Below are 18,085 nucleotides of genomic sequence, written 5' to 3'. Positions count from 1 at the left end.
TGAAGTATGAACTCTTGCTTTTTTTCACCGCTTACTATGGGCTATTTTAACTTATTGAACTAGAGTACTACCATATATACCACACATATTTTCAAGGCGGATGCTCAGCACACATATACACACACACACACTTTATTTTCATATATAAACTACATATGTGCAGCTCGTTTGTTGCATCTGCACACATTCCACGTGGCAACGCCGACATGCCGTTTGCATTCCTTTTCATTACACACAATACTTTTACTCGGTTCTTACATAACCCGTTATTCTATTGTGCATTGTCTGGTTTTGCAGTTTGCCAAACGGTCACATCAATATTATGGCCTTCGATCGCATGGCGGCCATTGTTGGCGCCTTCACCAAGCACATGCATGCCGTTAAGTCGCCAAACGAAGCACCACCTGGCGAGTATAAGACCTTCTGCCAGCACATGCAGCGCTCATCGAAATTGAGCGAAACGGGTAAGTCAGCTAAAGCGCTTATAAACTTTTATATAACAGTATGTGTATATATGTGCGTATATGTTAACTGAGGTATTTAAAGTCGCAATGGCAGCGCCAAATTTAAAGGGGAAATGAAGAGAATTGGCAGAACTTTAAAGACATTTATGACTTTTTAATATTGGAATTTAATTTGAAAAGTTTAATCTCTACTGTTAAAGAGAAAATAGATTGTGCTTTAAAAACTTATATCTAATATAAAAATATAAAAAATTCATAAGAAATAAAAATAAAAAGAAGAGAACAGAATAACTTCTACTACACTAAAGCCATAATACCCCTCACAGGTGTATTTTACAGCATAAATAGGCATAAAAAATGTTTATCTTGATTTTGAGCAGTCAGTTGGTATGACAGCTATAGGCTATAGTAGTTCGATCTTCACAATTTCCTCAGAGATTATAGTACTGAATGACGCAAAAGTCTGTACCAAATTTCGTGAAGATATCTTATCAAATAAAAGGGTTTTCCATACAAGGACTTGATTTGATCAGTTATTATGGCAGCTATATGCTATTGTGCTCCGATCTTAAGAATTTCCTCAGAGATTATAGCTTCGTATAGCATAAAAGTCTGTGCTAAATTTCGTGAAAATATCTTATCAATTACAAAAGTTTTCCATACAAAGACTTGATTCTGATCGCGCAGTTTGTATGGTAGCTATATGCTATAGTAAACCGATCTGAACAATTTGCTTAGAGATTATAGCGCTGTATAACACAAAAGTCAATACCAAATCTCGTGAAGATATGTTATCAAATAAAAACGTTTTCCATACAAGGACTTGATTTTGAACGAGTAGTTTGTATGGCAGCTATATGCTATAGTAATCCGATCTAAATAAAACGATCGGAGATTAAAGCGCTACCTTGGATTATAATCTGTACCATATTTCGTGAAGATATCTCATCAAATAAAAAAGTTTTCCATACAAGGACTTGATTCTGATAGCGCAGTTTATATACGTATGGCAGCTATATATTATAGTAGTCCGATCCGAACAATTTCTTCGCAGATTGTAGCGCTCTACGACAGAAAAATCTGTACCAAATTTCGGGAAGATATTAAAAATATATTAATTAGTAAAAAGTAATGAAAGAAATATATTACTCTCTCTCTCTCTCTCTCACACTCTATTGCTTACATCCATTTATTAAATTCCCACCAATATAATGGCTTTAAAGCGTTTGTAATCAATGAAAAAGTACCCTCGCGCACATTAAATGAAGTGAACGGTGTTTAAAATGCCTCAATAAGCCGTTTAGTTGCCCATTGACTGAATTGAACTGAACTGAGCGGTGCTGAGCTGGCCAGAACATTAAATGGAATGAAACAGCTGAGCAATCAAGCGGCAAATAAACCTACTTATCGACACATTGCATCGCAGTAACACACAGTTACACGTACATACATAACACACAACTCACATACATACAGCACGTATACACACAACACACATACAAACATAAAAGCAAGTGCTCATTCCCTTGGCACAGAGCGACAAAAGGAGTGCATTACAAGGCTGGCCAAAGTGAACTGGTTAAAGGGAACGAGCTAACAGCAAATACACACGCACACATGCACATGGAAGCCAACAACAACTTGGCCTCTGCTCAGTTTACTTCAAGCGAGAACTATAAAAACAACGATAACCTCAGAGTAATGGTTGCGCAAAAATTTCCTAAGTGGTGTGGGAGCTGTTTAGAAAATTTTAATTGGTTCAAGCAACAAAAGCGGACTGAGAGACTTCATATGTTGACGTATGATTGCACTAAGTGCATGGAGTTAAGTAACGAAACGAAAATTACAGTGCACTGGTCAACAAATTTATTAGTTTTTTATTTTTTTTTTTAATATATTTTATTTAAGTTTTAAAAAAAGTTAATTTAAGGCCCAACATACAGTTGCTACCAGTACAAATGTTTCTTAAATGAGTTTCGAGTAATTGATATTTTGATTTTGACATTTGAATCCAAAATTTATCAAATATTCTGACATTGTTTTTAAGATCTTTAAATTTCTGGAATTTGAATTTTGTTTTACTTTTTTATTTTTTTATAAATGCTTATGCGTTCAAACTCATACTTCATTAACTTATTTACGTATAATTTTTGCATCAACAAGAAAAGCAGTTCATAGAAGTATTAAATCCCACACGCCACTTTTCTGCTGACCAGTGTTGCCGTGGAAATTTCAATTTATTTTCCCTCTCCCTCAGTTTTCTCTCTCGATGTGTGGAAAGGAAAGCATGTGTGCTTATAAAAAGTTTAATTGAATTAACCAAATTTGTAAGCAACACTTTTTAATCAATTTCAGTTCATTATTCTCCATATTTAAGTTTTAAAGCTTTAAAAGAGAGTGAGATGATTGATTCTGAAATATTTGCAAATGTTCATGCATAGACACGGCAGGGTGGTTTTAAGAAAAATATTGTTTTTAACGAATTCGATGTCCTATCGTGTTTTATTACCAAAAGTGGTGTTTTCAAAAACCTCTTACAAAGTTGAGCTATTTTACTTGCATGTCTAAAAATATGAGATGCAAGGACCAGTAAAAAAAAAACCTTGGCAAAAGCGCGGTATTTGAGGAGAAAGTGTTGAGAAGATTCCATTGCATCTTCTTCCAAAGAGCTGAAGCAGCTGGTACCCGGTAAGATATATTTTATCTAATTGCATATATACAGATCACACAGTGTTCAGTTAGAGGAGTTTGCTTAAGCTCTTACGATTTACTCTGTGCCGGAAGAACCTTGCGACGAGACAGCCGCTGGTGGTTGATCAGTCCAGTTCAGTAGTGAACCACAAGAAGCCAACAAGGCTTGTTCTCGCTAAACAGCTTATCAATCTTAGAGTTCCCGGCAATACCGCTGTGACCAGGCACCCAAACCAACTAAACATAAAATAACTTGACGCTAGAGATGAGAAGTATAGACATCCTTTCACTAGTCTGGAGCGCACACTCAGCGAATATCGCAGTTGAACTATCGGATTGGATAGTCACTGCTCTGAAGAAAACTGTGAAAACTGTATGTGAACGGGTAAGCGAAAATCAAAGCTAAGCTCTACGCCCTCGTAGTTCAAGTAATTTGGATTGATTGAAATCAAAGTGTGCGCTGAATCCAGAGTGCTCAGGCATTCATGTACCCAGAATCTTTGAATCTGAGAGCAGCTTTCTGGCCATATATATGGGTATATCCACATCCACCGGTGCAGCAAGACTCTTAGCGCAGCACAATTACTGATAACAGCAGCCCATCGAACACTAGTAAATTTTTTCGCGAGTTTATTTTTTTTCTGAGGATTAGTCATGTGTAGAACTTTACGCAAGTGAGGAAAGTTCTCTGACTGCCATTTATTTGAGATTCTTTTACATATGACTCAAGTAGCTCACGACTTCCGGCCTTATACCAAGTATCCTCTGGATAGCCAAAAAACATCGCTTTGATTTCAAGCTAAAGTAAGAAGTTTAAACATCCCTCCCCAGGGTTGTGCGCTCGTTTTAGGGCCCACCGCGTCAAAAATATCTCTAATGGAAAGAAGAAAACGACTTTGCTGCTGTAAAATCGGTTATAATCACTTAAGCGGTATCTACGCCAATAAATAAGTAGAAGTAGCTTGTCCAGCGCCCTCCACCATGCAACTTGTAAAACAATTCGTAAATCCAAGAAAGACGACAACATGGATTTCGTTCTCTTCGACTAAACAACTCAACACTAAAGTTGAATTTTGTGGTTTCATAGAAGCAGAGAACCACTTTTGGTGAGAGTTTACATCTTTTGCCAATAACTTCCTTGCAGCAGTACTCGACAACCAATGCCTTCCTTGCACTTTTCTCGCTGTTGAGTTTCGATGAGAGCTTTCTGTCTAGTATGGATCCAAGTTACATACTTACTCGTAACTCTATCAGCAGGTCGAAAACGCGTTTCTTTCATTAAAACCAGTTCAGTTTTACTAAAATTTAAGGAGAGGGGACAAATTCCGTGCTGCACCACAATAAACTTGTCGAACGAACTCACAAATGAACAAGAAACTCAAATATCAAACACACACACTTACACATAAGCAGTTCGTATGTATGTATATATGCACGTATGTATGTATGTATGCTGAACATAAACCAAAAGAAGTTGCTCTGTTTTTATGCTCACAACAGTGCTAATGCAAATGTTGATAATAAAGCCATAAACTTTATATAAATATGCAAACACAAACAGCAACAAAAACGCCGCATCAGCAAGCAGGCACACACGCAGCTGTCACGCAAACAACAGAACAACAGAAAAAACTGCAGCGATTGCAGGCAAGTGTTAACAACAGTTTAAAAGCGTTTTTTGGCAAAACAAATAAAGACCAAAAATCAAAACCAAAACAAAAGCAACCACAAAATACAACAAAATTCACCAGCGAGCAGCCAACCACAAAAGCGGCGCTGACAAACAGCGTCTGGTTTATGCAACTGTTGCTATGGCTATGGCTGTTCTTGTTCTTGTATCCACTTGAATGCGAGTGTATTTGTGTGCTGCATTTAAATCTGTTATAATTTAACGCAGAAATTAAATGACACGAGCCGCAAGGACATAAGCAAGCAACGGCACTAACTCTCACTTACACACACACACACAGGCATAAATGCACTCACACAAACATAATAGTCGCAGCCACAGCAGGCTAACAACACTTGCCGGGCGGCGCAACATTAATGGCCATAACGATAATTGTCCGTCTGTCTGAATGAATGAATAAAGATATGGCTGTGTCTGTGCGTGTTTACAAAACACTCTTCAGAATTTCCACTGGCATATGTGTATGTGTGTGTGCGAGCTAGTGTCCTTACGTTGGTCCTTGTGGGTAGTAAAAATATTTTATTTGCATCTTTTAGATAATCCTCAGTGGTTCAGCTGTGCGGCATAACAAGAATTCACTGTAAGAGCGCATGTGTTTTCTGTTCGCCTAAATTTAAACGGCTGGCAACATCATTTAAATTTACAAAGCAACCGAAGGCATAAACTAAAATAACTTATACTTAAAATTTCGTTTGTAAACGTAAATTTTTAATTTTTTATTAAGTTGAATTTGTATTATCCAATTATATAGGTTTAAGGTATTAAAATTATTCCATACAAGATTTTGATTCCAATCGTTCAGTTTATATGGCAGCTAATATATGCTATCGGCGGTTTCACAAATGATGAGAAAAGAACGTACGTAGGTTACTTTTTTATACCGGTATTTGGCAACCATAGAGTTGCAATCTGACAATGTGTTGTCTACAGTAATTTAAAATGTTCATCTTTTCCAAAAAATTAAACTAAATCGCAAGCATTTTCGCGCGATTATTTTCTACAACTTTAAAAGTGAATTAAATTATCAAAAGTGCATCGATGAGCTTAATTTTAATTTTGACAATGAAGCTCCATCAAGCACGAGTATTTATCGATGGCCGAAGTTCCAGAAACTATTGATGCAGTGAGCACGCTGATATTGCAAGATTATCATGCGAACTATCGTGAGATTGAGACAACTATGAGCATTATGGGAACAGCACACATTCAAAATTGCAATAACATTTGATCGTAGACATTTTTTTTCACTTTGGATCCCACACATTTTGTCAATCGCTCAAACAAAGTCTCCGGTCGATTGGTCGAAAGAAATGTAAAAAAATACGATAACGTTGCTTCGAAATATCAAATGTCCATGACAATATGACAGGTGATGAAGCGGAGATTTATTCGTATGAGCCGGAATATATGGGTGTTCCAAGAAGAGCAAAATCCTACAAACCTTTTTTTTGAGAAGCTGTATATATCGCAACCATACCACTAGAACAAAGCAGTAGCAGTACCTTCTGGGTGGTACACAACCATTTGTCTTTCAAGAAATCAGGAAAACCATCCACCGAAGACGGAAAACTGTTAACGGCGACAAAGCGTCTGAGAGCTCCGCTGAAAAACTGTACTTTTTTAGTACTCAAAACATCGATTTCATACACCATATAGTCCTAACTTTCGACCGAATGATTCATTTTATTCCAGTACGTAAAAGATCAACTAAGAGGTCAACATTTTTTGACACCTGAAGAAGAGGTTGATCCATTCAAAATGTATGTTTGGGAGATCCCTTAATCAGAATGGCAAAATAAGCTTCGACAATTGACTCAAACGCATACAAAAGTATATAGATCTTAATGGAAAATATTTAAAAAAATCAATAAAGCCATTTTTGAAAATAAAAATTTATTTTTCAATGCAATTTTAATCTAACTTACTCCCAAGGTCAGCTAAATTACCGGCTCAGCTGTTCAAATTCGGCGATGATGGCCTAGCGCCTACTCCTTCTCAAATATCAGTATCCTCTATCCTATTCACAAGAAGAGAGATGCGCAGTCTGCGCTAATTACCGCTGAAACAGCTTCCTTAACATTTCATATAAGGTAAACCAACTACTCACCGCCTTAGAACAGCAAAAACGCCAAAATATTGGGCAGTCAAAAAAGTCATTACGCATTTCTAATCAAATTTCAACTCATTTCTTTTTTATATTTTTAATAATAAATAAATAAACAAATATGAACTATTCTGGTCGACCACTTTTTGCCAATTTTCCATTGGAGACATTATACCATCAGTGTAAAACTTTTCTGGTTTCTGTGACAAGTAATTTTTACTGGCTTTAAGGTCAGGGCTTCAATTGCTTGCTTCACTCTCATCAGTTGTTAACAGTCAAATATAGGATCAATCGTTCGACCAGACTAGAGCAGCTTTTAGTGGATGATTTCTTTCCAATCCTACCAAACACTCAGCATAACTTTTCGACACGTCAATCCTGGCATTTTCACCACGCTTGGACTAAGGACTTTTTCGTACATTATTGTCGTATTTGATTCACTTTTCGTCTCCCGTTATCATTCGCATCATAAATGGTTCGATTTCAATTCGTTTCAGTAAAGAATCACAGATGTTAATTCTGTGCATTAAATTTTTCACAGACAATAGATGTGGTACCCAAACATCGAGCTTCTTTTTGTAGAGTTCTAAACTGTTTAATAACGAATGTAAAGTTCCTTAGCGGTGTCATGGCTGCTTATATGACGGTCCTGGTCAATTTTTTCTATAATTTCATCGACTTTTTCAACGATATCTCGACCAGAGTGCATCTTTTACATCAAAATTTCCACAATGGAAGCGAGCGTCTCCGTAAGCTTCACAAATTTCATTGGTGGCTTGTATGGCATTCTTCCCCTTTTATACAAGAACTTCAAAATGTAGCGAATTTCTTCATTATTTTCACTCATTTTTGAACAGCTGTAACTTTTTTTCAACTTCGAAGAATTTAATGTTTTTTTGGTTAAATGAAGCCAAGTCACCATTTTGTCAAAAATCAAAATTGTGAATAGTGCTTTAAGTATTACCGCGAGTTGAAGGGAACCCAAAATATTTCCAAATGCATTACCATTTATTATAAATCAAATAAATTCTGAGAAAGTACTATATTTTCATTTATTTACTAAATACAATGTATCTTAAAAAAAAAATTCATAAAAAACGCGTTTATTCTGACTTCTAAGTGAGTATAATCCCTCAAGTTGCGCATATTTACTTTCCTATAACACAACAATATCATTTGTAAGAAGAATAAGCATAAATGCAAAAATAAGCAAATTCTACTTTGATGTAATACAGATGTTCATTTAGTAATTGCGAAAATCCCCCACGGCGTACTCAGCATCGAATATGAAGACAATGTTATTTTTAGCAACGTCTGAGGTATTAATTTCATAGCAAATACGAAATGCACAAAAGGTAGCAAAGCACGCGAAAAACTCATTAATTTTGCACAAAGCATAATTTCAGCGCTTCATTTGCTTTCTTACTGAACTAAATAAAATTCATGTAATCGGGCGGAAATAAAATAACTGCCAAGCAGTTGCTAACTTCATAAGCATGACGTAAAGAAAAGAAACTGAAAACAAAATGTCGTCAACATGTTGAAAGGAGTAAATACGCAGTGTTGCATTCGAAGAAAACTGGAGAAAAATATGAAAGAAAACAGCTGTGCCGAACTAAGTCAGGAGCAGCAGAAATAAAGAAGCCAAAAATTGTCGTTTACGCCAGCAGGCATAGTAAATTAGCGCGTGAGTCTATTCAGCCGCACCTTCGTGTGCGTTTGTGTGTGTGTGTGTAGAACCAATCATAATTTCGTCTAAATAATAAATTACATTTCTACCTAATTTCACCAGCGTCAGTCAGCCAAACATAATTTATGCAAAATGGAAATTTACGAAATTAAAATGTCCGTCATTAGCTTCGAGCAGCTATGGCTATTTTTGGGTACACCACTGCGTACACGCAATCTTAAAACGCATATTTGCTGCTTAGCAGAGCCGGCGGGTCACAATATGTAAAATTGCTATTTCGAAACGAGCCAGAATCTAATTGTAAGCGTTACGCACACAACGGCACACAAGCGACAGTTAGCAGCTCGGTGGCATGCCGCGCTATGGCTATGCAGTGACAAGTAAGCAAGCACGCGCGATTTGGATAAAAGCATTTGGGGCATTTGATAAAATTAAATTAATTTTAATTATAGTCTAACCGCAGGCGCTGTACAATTTTTTATTACATACATATCTCTATTTACACTGTCTATTGATGGCAATATGGAAATAGCATAGCTTAATTAGTTTTGTATAATATGTCTTGACATTTTTTATGCGAAATTAAAGCTTCTTGTGTCTGCGCGTCTGACTTCCAGCGCTGCAATTAAATTTGTATTTGCTGTTGTTCAACATAATGGAAATTTAATACAACTCATTATGTGCATTTGGGTAGACAAATAAGCAGTTGAAGTGCTCGAACAATATTAGCTTGCACAAACAAAAATAGCTGCTTCCAGAAAATATTTTCTTGCTTTACTTCACACTGCATTCGCCTTATTTTTGCACTCACGAACTTTGCGAATTTCAATTGCGTGTGGCATCGAAAACCACTTGCTCCGCATTTCTTACTTAATGCCTTTGATTTCAGTGCATTTGCTTCCTTCGCATTTTGTCTGCATTTCCCAACTCATTTCTCTGCTGTTTCGCTCTCGTTCCGCCAGATTGCTTTTCAGCGTGCTTCTTTCGCCTCAGCTGTTGTGCGTGCAGCGAAATTCCACAACAAATCGTGCAGCAAATTTGATTTCAACCCCCCACCCCCCTTGATAGCCTGCTTCAGTACGAGAAGAACAACAGCAACAACAATAATGGCAAAAGCACATGTCACTTGAGTACAAATTTGCTGGATTTGGCATGCAAATTGCTTACAACAACGCCCAAGTGTATATATGTATGTATTTATACGTGTGTGTGCGTGAAATTCTGCAAAAATATTGTGAGAAAATATATTAACCTTCTTGTCCTCTTTTGTTTACTTCTGAGCTTTTTTTATTGGTTGAACAGAGTCGCTGCCAGTGATGGCAAGTAAAACGGAAATTTAAAGAAAACATTGATTAAATACTTGGAAACTTGTAGGAACCGCCAAAAGTATGTGAGAGTACTTAAATCAATACCAAATATACACTAGCAGTTTGACAGCTTGAAGTGAGCTCAGTAAATGCAGCACTTGTGTATAATAATGCACAAAAGAGATGAGAAACTTAACGTTGTGGTCTTTAAATGTTCAGCGTGCAGTTTGTAAGGGAGTGCTCTCCAAAGCGTCTCTACTAAAATCTAACGAAAACTTAGTAGATCTGGAGATGCTCTGTCATATGGGAGAAATACAGGTACATATGTGCACATTTTAAAAGCCGCGGATACAATAGATCTATAGACAGAATCTCCTTAGAACTGATATAGTGAAAATTATGTTGTACCCAATGACCCGAAAAACTTTTGTTTTGTTGATTGGCCTCAAAAGATTTATTGAAACAACATACCCAGGGTTTCAATAAAGTCTCTCACTTTTATTTTGAAAATTTTTTAAAAGAAATGTTTCTTGAATAAATCTTCTGCACGTCAAATCGGATTTAGAAAATCGGCGTACTATCTCTTAAATTAAAAAAATTGTACCCAACCTATCCATTTTCTTTTCCACCTTTACCACCAATAAGTCATGAAATTTTTAACACAATGGCTCTATTCCGAAAAAAAATTAATCTCTCAAAACTTTTCTGGAGCAGTCTAAAAACTTATAATCGAATATAGACAACTTCAAAACTCTCCAAATTTCCCTCTCTCGCTTTCTTTATCTTTATGTCTTTTATATCTTAAATATTTATGCATTTAGTTTTCAATATCAAATCATACTTCGCTGTCTCTCTCGCTCTCTCTAATATTTTCTCTCAAACGCTCGCATTCTTTGTCCCTCTTTCTTATTTGATTTTTTTATTTATTTTCAATACGAGATAGGACTTCTCTCCCTCCTTTTCTCACATGATCTAACTTTCTCCCTCTCACTCGCCCACATTCTCTGTCTGTCTCTTTAATATTTTACTTGTTTATTTATTTTCCAATATTAAATGGTATTTTTCTCTACACTCTCTCTTATTCTCTAAGTTGTTTTCTCCCACACACTTACATTCTCTGCATCTCTTTTATAGTATTTTAATTAGTTATTTGATGTTCAGTGATCAATTCTATTTTTCTCTGTCTCTCTCTCATTTGCACTTTCTTTCTGTGAATTTCATATTTGAATTATTTATATCACTTTTAAAGTTAAATCACTTTTCCTGCCTCTCTCAGTTTCACTAACTTTCTCTCTCACTCGTTCACATTTTTTGTCTCTCTTTTATATTTGAATTATTTATTTATTTAATTTTCATTATTAAATCGGATTTCTCTCAATCCTATCTTCCACTCCCTTTAACTTACTTTCTCACACTAGTTCGCTTTTTCTGTCTACCTTTCAACTTTAATTATCTTTAATAATATTAAATAGATTTTCTCTCCCACTCTCTCAATTTCTCTAAATTTCTCCCTCACATTTGAACTCTCTGTTTTTCTAATTTATATTTGAATTATTTATTTAATTCTCTTAACTCTCTCGCATTTTCTTTATTTCACTCGCCTGCATTCTCTGTCTGTCTCTTTCATATTTTTTCTTGTTCTACGGGTTACAAATAAAGATATCATCCAAATACCACTTTTATGATCTTATCTAAAACAAACAGTTTTCTAATACCAGTCGGCGTCTTTATTGTTTTCCACAGAATATTAATTTGAGCAAAATCTTTCATTTTAAATCTCAGCAAAAGTTGCAACAAATTTATGTACAATTTTTCCTTAAATGCGCACCTATTTCAAGCACACGGCCGGCGGGAGGTAAAATGAGTGAAATGTTAATGAAGTTCCATCAGAATTGTTGACAGGCGACGTGCAGCACGCAAGCGCATGAAGTTGACGATTTTATTTCGAAAAATCCAACATTTCGCAAATTGCATGCGCACGACAAGCGAGACGAAAGCAAAGTTGTACAAGTTCTCTCCTACACACATTCACCTTCAGGGCTTAAACACGCATATAAATGTTGTGAATGTGTGTGTGTGCGATAGGTTTATGTGTGTGTCGTATGCCTTTATCTTTCTGTCTCTATGTATATTTATGAAGTATACTTGTATGCGTGCTTTAATCGGCTGCATGTTCAGCATCAGACACTGTCATAGCAGCAATAATAATAACAATGCATATGAGTAACAATATAGCCTTAAAAGTGCCACAGGAGGCAGCGGTGTGGCACACTCTGACTTAGTTGTTTTGTTGTGTCTTATTTTCTGCTTGCAATTTTAATCTCGCTTAGCAAATGTTTCTCTTAAAGCTTAAGCTTACCTGCCTTTGGATTTAAATGCACACTTTTATACTTTGATACTGTCGCAATATGTTGCTCGGGAACAGAGCTTAGTTGGATAATGGCTTCATACATAGAAAAATTAAGGTATCTAGAAGAATGGATATTCTAATGGAACCCTAGAGAAATAAATATTGCAATATTGCGAAATCGATACATTACCACGCCTCTAAAAAGAATTGTATCGCTTCGTAGCGACATATTTTACAGAGAGGACCCCTTCCACGCGTTTTCTTTCCAAATTTCTTAAATGAGAGCTGTGTTTTGCAATTCTCGTTCATAAGGAAATATCATAAGATCTCACATGGTAATAGTTGAAAAGAGATAGATCTTTGGAAAGTAACAGCAGAGACGTACAATATGATGGCAAGACTCAATATGCCTATATAAATCATTTGTACCGTGCGTGGCTCTCAAGATATTTTGATACACTTGCTATGCGGAGACATTTCTTTGGAGCTGCTATTTCAAAGACCAAACTTTTTAAATTTTTTTGAATTAAATTCATTTATAAGTTTGAACAACGTTGCCAATTTTCGTCAATTTTTTTTTGAGCAAGTATTAGCGAAATCTGCGAATTTTATGATTTTTGAGAATGGAGTTGCCACCAGATTTTATTAATTAAGTTTTTAAGGGCGTATTTTAAAAAATTTCAATATTAATTATTTTGGAAAGCTCTTATATATCAAAGTATTTTTGGCGCTGCCACCAGATTTTATTAATTAATTTTTTTAGCGTGTATTTTAAAGAGTTTCATTATTAATGATTTTGGTTAGCTCTTATTTAAAAAAAGTATTTTTAGTGTTGCCACCTGATTTACTTTTTTAACTTTTTAAACATATGTTATCGAAAATTTCTCTTATATAAAAAAGTTTTTTTTTGGTGTTGCCACCTGAATCGATTTATTAACTTTTCAAGCGTATATTTTCAAAAATTTCAATATTTATGATTTTAGAAAGTTTCTAAATAATATTTTTTTTGGTGTTGCCACCCATTTGAAGTTTTTTTACTTTAGTTGAGCGCGTATTATCAAAATTTAAGTCCTACTGAACTGAGAATTTTTTGTTAAAAAAATGTTTATCCAATATGGTACTTCCCCTTTTAGAGGGTATTTAAAAAATTCACGTCATTCTGCTGATCGCAGAAGTTGTTTGCATAAAATTCTATATTTGGAGACTCACATACTTGTATGTAAATATACATATGAACATAGAAACGCACATTGAGAACTAAACTAAGAACCTTTACATCTGCTCATTGAGATTCTCGAGTTTGTTGATTTTGTAGCGTCAGTACGTCTTTTGTATTCTCTTGTACACGCTGCGCGAAATCTCTACGAACTACAAAATAAAGCTTGATAAAAGCTGTGCGTATGAATATGAGTACGAATATTAAAATGTGGAGGGGTCTTAGAGGAATTTTAGTTTTACTAATGCAATTGCTCGATTTGTATCCTCTTCTGGGCACATGAGAACAGATCTAAGCATAAGCTCGAAAAGCCATTGAATAAGCTAACAGTAGCACAAACCGTTGCGCTCTGCATTGCAAGGAAAGTGAATAATAGTTTTATGAAGTTGCCAATTGATTAAAGTAAAATTAAAAAAAAAATAGTTTAAATTTCGAAAAAGTTGTGAGTATAAAAAATTATATTAATTAATTTTTTGTAATTTTAAGATATAATTGTAAGATTTGAAATAAAATGCCAAGATTGCAACACTTGGATTGCCAAATCGCACTAAGTAAAAGGTAACCCTCGTAGCAAAAAATATTTCTGTCAGAAAAAGTCTATAATTTTTTACTAAATGTGCTTCATCACTTTTATATCAAAATCCATATAACTCCGGCTTACAAAAGCAACCCTGCCTATATATTTCTTGCAGAAAAAAACTACCTAAAAACTAGCAGGTCTCTTCAGCCGACTTAAACCGCTAAAGTTCCCCTATAAGATAACTAATAACAGCAGGTGAAGAGAAAAGCTGGACCAGAATTTGTGGATACATTGGAACGCCTAATTTCTAGCTCTTACAAAAGCCAAACATTCACTCTATCCAAATCCAAACCACCTTTGAAATCTTATTTCTCTTTCCTCTAATTCCAACTACCGCTACACTGTGCCCCTTTCCATCATGAACCCAATACTCACATGTGCGGCATGCAACATCGAGTGGAAAGCGTATAAGCAGACTTAGTCTTGTATCGTAAGACCAGATTTCAAAATGTATACAGAGCAGGCATGCGAGCTACACACCCAAGCTCATGCGCGCTACATTAATGTACAACAACGTGGTTATACAAAGTATGCATATGTTTCGACAACCTGCCACACACACACTTTTGTATTTCATGTGTGCATGTTTATCTTTAAATGTAAACGCAGTTAGACGCTATAAAACCATTGAGAGCATTCTGTTTACCGTGCACGATTGCACGATCTACAAACACACACACGCAAACACTTAAACTTGCACACGTGCCACACACGCGCCAATACGTGCAGCAATTGCTGCAGCCAGCTTAGGGTGTGGACTCTTGCTCCTGCCGCATTGTTGTTGGTAAAAGTGTTGCGTTCGCGTAAAATTGCGAAAGTTAACTTTGACTTTTGCAGCAGCAAACGCGATTGCTTAGCAAACTTGTGGCCTAACGGTATACGCACACATGCAACGCGGAGAGGTGCGTTTAATCGCCATATTTGCAGTTGGGTGGCGGTGTTGGCGAAATGTATTTTTGAAATAGACACTGGAAATGGCATGAAAGCGAAAGAGTAAACGGGAATCACTTCAGGCCAGCGACTGGCCCATATTAATCGTGCCACATCCTCGCTCGCAACATGAGTAAAGCGGCACATGTGTTATGAAGTGGTAACGCAGTTTAGCTGCTTCGCAGCTCCAAACATTTCTATGTTTTACAACTGAGCAACAACTCTTTTTGGACAGTAGGTGGGTTGCTACGTAAATATATGGGCAGCCACATGCATTCCTTTAAGCGAAATTAGTTACTAGCTCCTCTTACTTTACAGCAATAAATATCACTCATACGCCCTGTCCAACCATGAAAGCTAATAATTGTATAAACAATATTCATTATGACTGGGTACTTCAGATTTTTGTTCGTTGAAAGGCATCATTGTTTTACGATCAAAAAATACTATTAAGAATATTATGGAAAATTAAAATTTAATTATAGTATTATCATCGTTTTCTAAAAGAACGGAAATTAATGAAATTTTATTTTAATTATTATTTTTTTTTTATTTTGACCAATTATTGATTTATTCAGTTATTATTGGAACATTTTGTGATCGGTCTTTTCTGCCCTAAAAATATTATTTATAGACATTAGACGCACCACATGATGAAAAATTTTAAGCTGATATCAAATTTTATATATTTTTAAATAAATAAGAAATTTAGTCCATTAAGTTGATTTCCACGGATTGAACTCAATTATATGTTTGAACGGTGCTGCCATCTTTTTTTAATTTTTAAACGTATATTGTCAAACATTGCCATATCAATGACTTCAAAAAACTTTTCTTAAATAAATATAGTTTTGGCGTTGCCACCCAGTTTTTTTAAGGTATTTTCAAAATTTTCATTACTACTCATTTTGTGTAATCGTTATTTAAAAAAATATTTTTTTGCGTTGCCACGTAGTTCATTCTAAAATTTTCCACCTGGTTTCGTTTTTAAATATTTTTCAACGTGTGTTATCAACATTTTCAATACTAAGGGTAGGTAATATTTTTCAAAAAATATTTTGTTTTGCATTTTCTGTTCCCTTATACCCTTAGAATTAATGTAGAACCCCCCTTTACCATTGGAAGGCTTCGAAAAGGGCCAAAAATAATAATACCGCTATTTCAACGCTATTTTCTCAAAACACACTTTTTTAAACTGGCGGACATGATTCCGGTTCAACTACTCACTTTTCTTTGAAAAAAAAATGTCAAAAAACAGCCAGATTACCCTACTGACCCCTTAATCATTTTGGAAAGTTTTTACAATAGAAAAGTAATTTTGGTTTTGTCACCTAGATTCGTTTTTTTTTGTTTAACTTTTAATACCCTCTATCCAAAATTTCCATAAAATTAATTTAGAGAAGTTTTTAGAAAAAAATGTTTGGCGTTGCCAACTGTTTTTTTTTCTTTTTTAATTTGGGAATGTATTATAAACATCGTCAATATTACTGAATTAATGATTTTTTTTATAAACAAGTGGCCACCTATTAAACTTTTTTTAAATTAAGAGTGAATTATAAAAATGTAAATATTAGTGATTTTGATATTATTTTATATGTACAAAGTAATTTTGCATTGCCATCTGTCTTAAGTCTTTATTTTCTTTTGGGTATGGTATTATAAAAGCTGCCAATATATGTATGTGATTTAAAAAATCTTATTAAATAAAAATTATTTTGGCGTTGCCACCTGTTACAGCTTTTTTAAATTTTTATAAGCGCGTATTATAAAAAATTTCATTATTAGTTGTTTTGAAAAATTTTAGTTACAAACAAAATATATCTGGCGTTGCCACCAAGTTTATTTTTAAATTTCATTCGAGTATTTATTATTAAAAATTTCACTAGCAGCGAATTTTCAATTTTTTTTCAAAAATATTTTTGACGTTGCCACCTGATTTAATATTTAATTTTTTTACGTGCATTATCAAAATAAAAGAAAGTATTTTGCGTGATGCCACCTCATTCAGTTTTTTTAATTTTTTTGAACATATGTACATATATAATTAAAAATCTTCAGTATAATTGATTCTTGAAATTTTTTATTGGAAAAAAATTTTGGTCGTTGCCACCTTTTTAGTTTTCTATTAAATTTTTTAGCATGTATTATTAAAATTGTCTAAATTCTTTGATTAAACTTTTCGTTAAGCAATTTCAGAGATGGCAGTTCCTTATACATACATACATATGTAGGTATGTAAATGCATAAAAAAATGTATACATATGCATACATGTCAAAGGCTTAATTTATTAATATATTAAATTTGTTACTTAAAATTCCTCATAAAGTGAGTCAACTAATTTTAACTTTCACACATACATACATGTATACCAACTTCTAAGCTCACAAGCAACTATAGTTGGCATGCAGAGTACTTTCCTTGCCTTAATTAAAAGTGCCGGCATTAATATAAAGGCAAGAGTTTATCACGTGACAACACAAAACTTAAATTTGTTTGAATGTATGTATACGTATTTATTTGCCAGCGTGTGTGAAACTAAAGCGCAGCAATATCGTGCAACAACGGCTACCTGAAAACATGCGCACATTTTCCACAAATTGCCAAAAGGCAAGTGATGCAATGCGAGAGTTAGCATGCAACAACAGCAAAGCGCACACCCATTCATACAAATATTGCGAGTTTATTGTTCTAAGTGCTGTTACTTATGTGCGACACAAAATTGTTGCTGCCGCTGCTGCGTCCAACTTGCTGCCAACTACTTCCACTGCCATTAAACAATAAAACTAATTATAATATAATTATTTGCCTGCAACCAAACACACGCACACACACATATATAAACGCACACACATATAAGATAGCAACCAACAAGATAGAAGAGCACTGGGTTCGCACACACACATGCATGCAGTTGCAAGAAGCGTAAGTGCAATTATTATATTCACAGTGGAGTCAAATGGCATTTGGAATATTTCTCCGGCGGCAAAGTGTTACCTTGCAACAATTAACTGTTTAAGCATTCTTAATAAATGCATACTCGTTGTGGCGCGTGTGTGAACGAA

The 18,085-nt window shown here is 34.9% G+C and overlaps 1 protein-coding gene across 2 annotated transcripts in view; it reads left to right on the top strand.

Annotated features, from left to right (window-relative positions):
- Positions 1 to 18,085, top strand: part of LOC126753105 (ras-GEF domain-containing family member 1B) — a 244,149-nt gene that overhangs the window by 163,666 nt on the left and 62,398 nt on the right. For both annotated transcript variants that reach the window (XM_050464258.1, XM_050464257.1), the window contains one exon: positions 298 to 464. In XM_050464258.1, the coding sequence (XP_050320215.1) occupies positions 298 to 464 (167 nt within the window). The remainder of the gene's footprint in view (positions 1 to 297; positions 465 to 18,085) is intronic.

This window comes from Bactrocera neohumeralis, chromosome 3 (assembly GCF_024586455.1).
Source record: "Bactrocera neohumeralis isolate Rockhampton chromosome 3, APGP_CSIRO_Bneo_wtdbg2-racon-allhic-juicebox.fasta_v2, whole genome shotgun sequence".
In the NCBI taxonomy this organism is placed as follows: Eukaryota; Metazoa; Arthropoda; class Insecta; order Diptera; family Tephritidae; genus Bactrocera; species Bactrocera neohumeralis.
Note: the sequence above shows the minus strand (reverse complement) of the source record. Positions and strands in the feature narration are given on the sequence as shown.